The following is a 4,356-nucleotide window of genomic DNA, read 5'->3' on the forward strand; positions in this document are numbered from 1 at the left end:
GCCTCCGCTCCCTTTTCCCGCCGCCGGGAGCTGCGCAAATTTCAGTGGAAACGGGAAAACGGGGTTTTCTCTGAGGCTGCCAACCCCCCCCGGCACGGGAGCGAGGCTGAGGCTTGCTCTGGTTGCATCTTTTTCTTTTTAAAATGTTCCTGTCAGACGAAAGTGAGCGCGAAATGCACAACCCGCCGCTCTTTAACTAACGCCTCGTCGGGGAATTGTCCTTCCGCCCGGAACGCGAGCGAGTGCCGCTGCGGGAGCGCGGCCGCTGCGTGGGGAATCGGCCAGGAGGGAAAAAAAAAAACCCAAAAGAGCAGCAAAGCGCGTGTTTAACTTCCCCTAAACCCGTTCGAAGGGTGACTGGGGAGCGAGGTCTAACAGAGCCGGGCTGTGGAGCCTCCAACCGAGCTTACCCGGAGCTCTGACACCTTCGGGACGATCAAAAATCCGCATTTCTGAGCGCGGTCCCGTCCGAACGCATCGCGAAATACCTGTCACAGGGGGTGTAGGTCCGCCACCAGGGGGGCGTCGGGTGACACCCTCCGGATGCTCCCCGAGCCCTCGCGTCCCACCTGGGCGGAGGGAGCAGAATAAACGTGGAAAAGTGGAATAAAATAAATTTACTTCCTCGCTGCTCTACGCAGCGTGGCGGAGTGGGGGCTGTTGGTGGTCCAGACGCCACGGGCAACCCCGCAGCTTTCTTCGACAGTGATGTCTGCTGCGGCCCCGGCGGGGTTATAGCTTATTAATTAAGGGAAAATATTAACTATGCAAATGAACTGGGGGCGGGGAGCGCGCTGATGAGTGCAGCGGAGGGAGGGCCGCTCGCGTGGCGCCCGGCTAGCTCAGTCGGTAGAGCATGGGACTCTTAATCCCAGGGTCGTGGGTTCGAGCCCCACGTTGGGCGAGTGTCTTTTTGTGCCACCCTCCCTTTTGAAGGATTTTGGGCGGGAAAACTTTGCCTCAGGCACGTCCACCTGAGCGGAACTCGCCCCCCCGCTCCGGTGGGACGGCGAGGACTCCCGAAGCAAACGCCCGTGGCACAGCAGTAGCCTGGATAATTTTGCCAGTCACTGTAATTAACACTGTATTGCTGAAAGAAACCTTTTCTGAATGCAGGAATTGAACGTACGTTAATAAACCAGGAGGAGCTGCAGACTCCCTTGAGAGTAGAGAGGTCTTACAGAGAGATCTGGATAGACTAGAGCTGGGCAATCACCAGCCATGTGAAATTTAACGAGCAAGTGAGGGATTCTCCACCTGGGATGGGGAAATCCCAGTTACACACACACAAACCAGGGGACGAGAGGGTGGGGAGCAGCTCCACGGAAAGAGCTGGGGGTTTGGGCTGATGGCAAGTTGAAGAGGAGCCAACAGTGAGCCCTGGCAGCCCAAAGGGCCAACCCTGTCCTCAACAGGAGGACATCGGACTATTAGAGTGTGTCAAGAAGAGACCAAGGTGGTGAAAGACCTCAAGGACAAGACTTCGGAGGAGCAGCTGAGGTCTCTTGGCTTGTTCAGCAAGGCTGAGGGGTGACTTCACCGAGGGGTGACCTCAGCCCAGTCTACAACTTCCCCAAGGTGGGCAGTGGAGGGGGAGGTGCTGATCTCCTCTCCCGTGACAGCGACAGGACACGAGGAAATGGAATGAAGCTGCGCCAGAGGAAATTCGGATTGACACCAGGTAAAGTTTCTTCACTGCAGGGGTGGTCGGTCACTGAACAGGCTCCCAGGGAAGTGGTCACATCACCAAGCCTGTCGGAGTTCAAGGGGCATCTGGACAAGGCCTCTAGTCACATGGTTTAGTTTTAGGTCATCCTGCAAGGAGCAGGGAATTGGACTTGATTTTCACAGGTCCCATCCAACTTGAGATATTCTATGATTATGACAAGATTAGGGGAGTCAGTTAAAGCCCCTTCCCTCAGAGAAAAGATCCCACTGACGCAGCACAGACACCGGCAGACTGCAACAGGCCGTGCTCATGGATATTTCAAAATATTCCTCCTGTCAGCAGCTCGGCTGGAGCTGTTTGCAGCTGGCTAGGACCAACCTTCAGGATCGGCATCCAGTCCAGAATGAGGAACTTCAGAGGAAAAACCTCCAGTTGCTGTAGGGGTTTGTGCCTGTCACTGTCCTTGAGTTCACTGTGAGTTTGTTTTGAGGATCCTGATCCCTGCCAGGCCAGGGAGGGAAGAGCTACAACATTTAAGCTGAAAAAAAATTAGCCAAATCCCTTTCTACAGGGTAACACATTTAAGGTGTGATCTCTAGGGGCTTTCTGGGGCTAGTTGTTCTGAAAAGCTGCTAATAGTCTGTCCTCACCCCTTCAATGAAGTAAGAATTGTGTTTCTGTTCTTAATAGGTCATGGGACTCTGCGCTTAAACCCACCAACAACACAAGAGTTAGGATTTTTGGTCATGCAGGGCAAAAGAGCAGCTGTTGAAGCTGTTTGGTGATGCAGAAGCCCCAGAGAAGAGCAGGCAGAACACGCCAGGCTTGTGAAAGGTCCCAGAGCACACATGCACAGCAGTACAGAAATACCGCTGAAAAGGGAAGGGCTAAGAATACTCTGAACTTCCTCAGCTGCAGTCTGCTGCAGTTCAGGAAAATGACATCATTGCACCACCACGAACACAGGCTCCGTAGGAGTTTGATCTCCCCTGCATATCCTACCCGCTGGGAACTACTTATGGACATGAGTAATCCCTCCCCACTCCAAGGGACTGGTGCTGAACAGCAAACTCTTCTCTCAGGAGCAAACCTTGGTAGGCTCTGGCTCAGCTTTTACTGAGCTGAGTGTTGGAGCTGCATCCCAATTATTCACATTATAAATGAAAATGAGCAGCAGAGCTTTGGTCTGAACGTTCTTTACCCAGGCCTAAGGATAGCTCTGCAATGAGACAGCATCTATTTAGTGAGCCCGTAATTGCATCACAGATTGGGAACAGGTTAAAAACAGGGATGTAGCAGGTTGGTTGCCAACAACTACGTTTTTATCCATTTTGCCTTATTAAGCACAACTGTTGCAATCATATATGCTTCCTGAAGTCACTCAGAAAACTACTGATATCCCAAATCCTTGCCAAAGACTACTCCAGATGGGTCAACCTCACGTGCTAAGACTCCACCACTCCTCCCCACTTCAGCCCTGTAAGGGGAACCAGACCTCACCCACAGGTTTTCCTGCCAGCAGCAGTTGGATCCCTGAGACTCCTGCCCAGCCCTGTGGGTGTTAAATGCCTTGGGAGAAACACCCTCGACAGGCACACAACGCTGCAGCCCTCAGTCTCGCTGCAGGGGAGATAAAAAGGAGTTGGTGAAGGGGAACAAGCGCAGTCAGAGTGAAGGTCCTGAACCCTCAAGAAAACAAGGAAAAAGCTGATATTTGAGGAATCTGCTGGGGAATTAACATCACAAAGGAAATTGAACCGCTAATCGTAGGCTTACAGAAGCCATCAAGCAAAAGAACCTGAAAATGTAAAAGAATGTGAAATACCAGACACAATGGGAATAGAGGTATTGAGCTATAGTGTTTAATCCATTTTTCCAAGTCCAGGCCTGACAGATAGATCACAACATCTTGAAGAAACTGTTTCAGTCTCACAACATACCATTCTCACCTGCTGCAGAAAAACTCTTGTGCACGGTAACTGCAACTTGTTTGACCTGGAAACCCAGAAAATGTTTGGACTGGAGACTCTCACATCAGTACAAAGAGACACTGACCAGGCTCCATCATATTTTGAGGACTAAGAAATGATCTCTAAAAGACCAACCTCATTCCAGGACTATAAAACAACCATTAACAACGACTCACAGCTATGCCTGTCTATTCCTCTATGCTTTCTGTGTAACCACCATGCATCTCATCTGAAGGAGGAAGAATGCAATTTAAAAATTCACCTGTCAGCACCTCTGGAGAGAAATCGTTTGTGTCAATACTATCAGACCACTGTTACCAACCAACAAGTCTGGCCTATAACACTTTAAGCAGTGATTCTTGGTTTTTAGTACTTAAAAAAAAAAAAATAAATCTAAAAACCATGAAGATAAAAATGGAGTTATCTCCTACCATGTGCCAGCCAACACCATGTGTTAAGGTAAAGCACACATGAAACAGAATGGCAAAATCGTGCAGAAGCTTACTGAAATGCTGTAGCACGTTGTCCTGTGTTAAGTTTCACCATAAGAACATTTCTTTAAATATACACTTAACTTCAAGAAACGTGCTTGGTAGTTAGCAGACAGGGAAATCAGTCACAAAAAGCATGTTTGTGGCAATAAAAGACTCCAGCACCCCCGATAATTTTATTTATATATTTATATATATATATATATATATATATATATATATATAT

General features: G+C 49.4%; 2 protein-coding genes and 1 non-coding gene across 4 annotated transcripts in view; 2 read left to right on the top strand and 1 right to left on the bottom strand.

Moving 5' to 3' along the window:
• The window catches only part of ADAMTS7 (ADAM metallopeptidase with thrombospondin type 1 motif 7), a 50,482-nt gene extending 50,032 nt beyond the window's left edge, over positions 1-450 (bottom strand). Inside the window, exon 1 of the mRNA XM_026856038.1 lies at positions 411-450. Within this exon, the coding sequence (XP_026711839.1) occupies positions 411-450 (40 nt within the window). The remainder of the gene's footprint in view (positions 1-410) is intronic.
• MORF4L1 (mortality factor 4 like 1) overlaps positions 1-4,356 on the top strand; it is a 30,259-nt gene that overhangs the window by 595 nt on the left and 25,308 nt on the right. For both annotated transcript variants that reach the window (XM_026855783.1, XM_026855784.1), the window contains exon 2: positions 813-817. The gene's annotated coding sequence lies outside the window, so the exon portion shown is untranslated. The remainder of the gene's footprint in view (positions 1-812; positions 818-4,356) is intronic.
• TRNAK-CUU lies at positions 832-904 on the top strand. Its single transcript has one exon. It is a non-coding gene; the product is annotated as a tRNA-Lys (tRNA).

This window comes from Athene cunicularia, assembly GCF_003259725.1.
Source record: "Athene cunicularia isolate RWA chromosome 10 unlocalized genomic scaffold, athCun1 chr10_part1, whole genome shotgun sequence".
NCBI classification, from domain to species: Eukaryota; Metazoa; Chordata; class Aves; order Strigiformes; family Strigidae; genus Athene; species Athene cunicularia.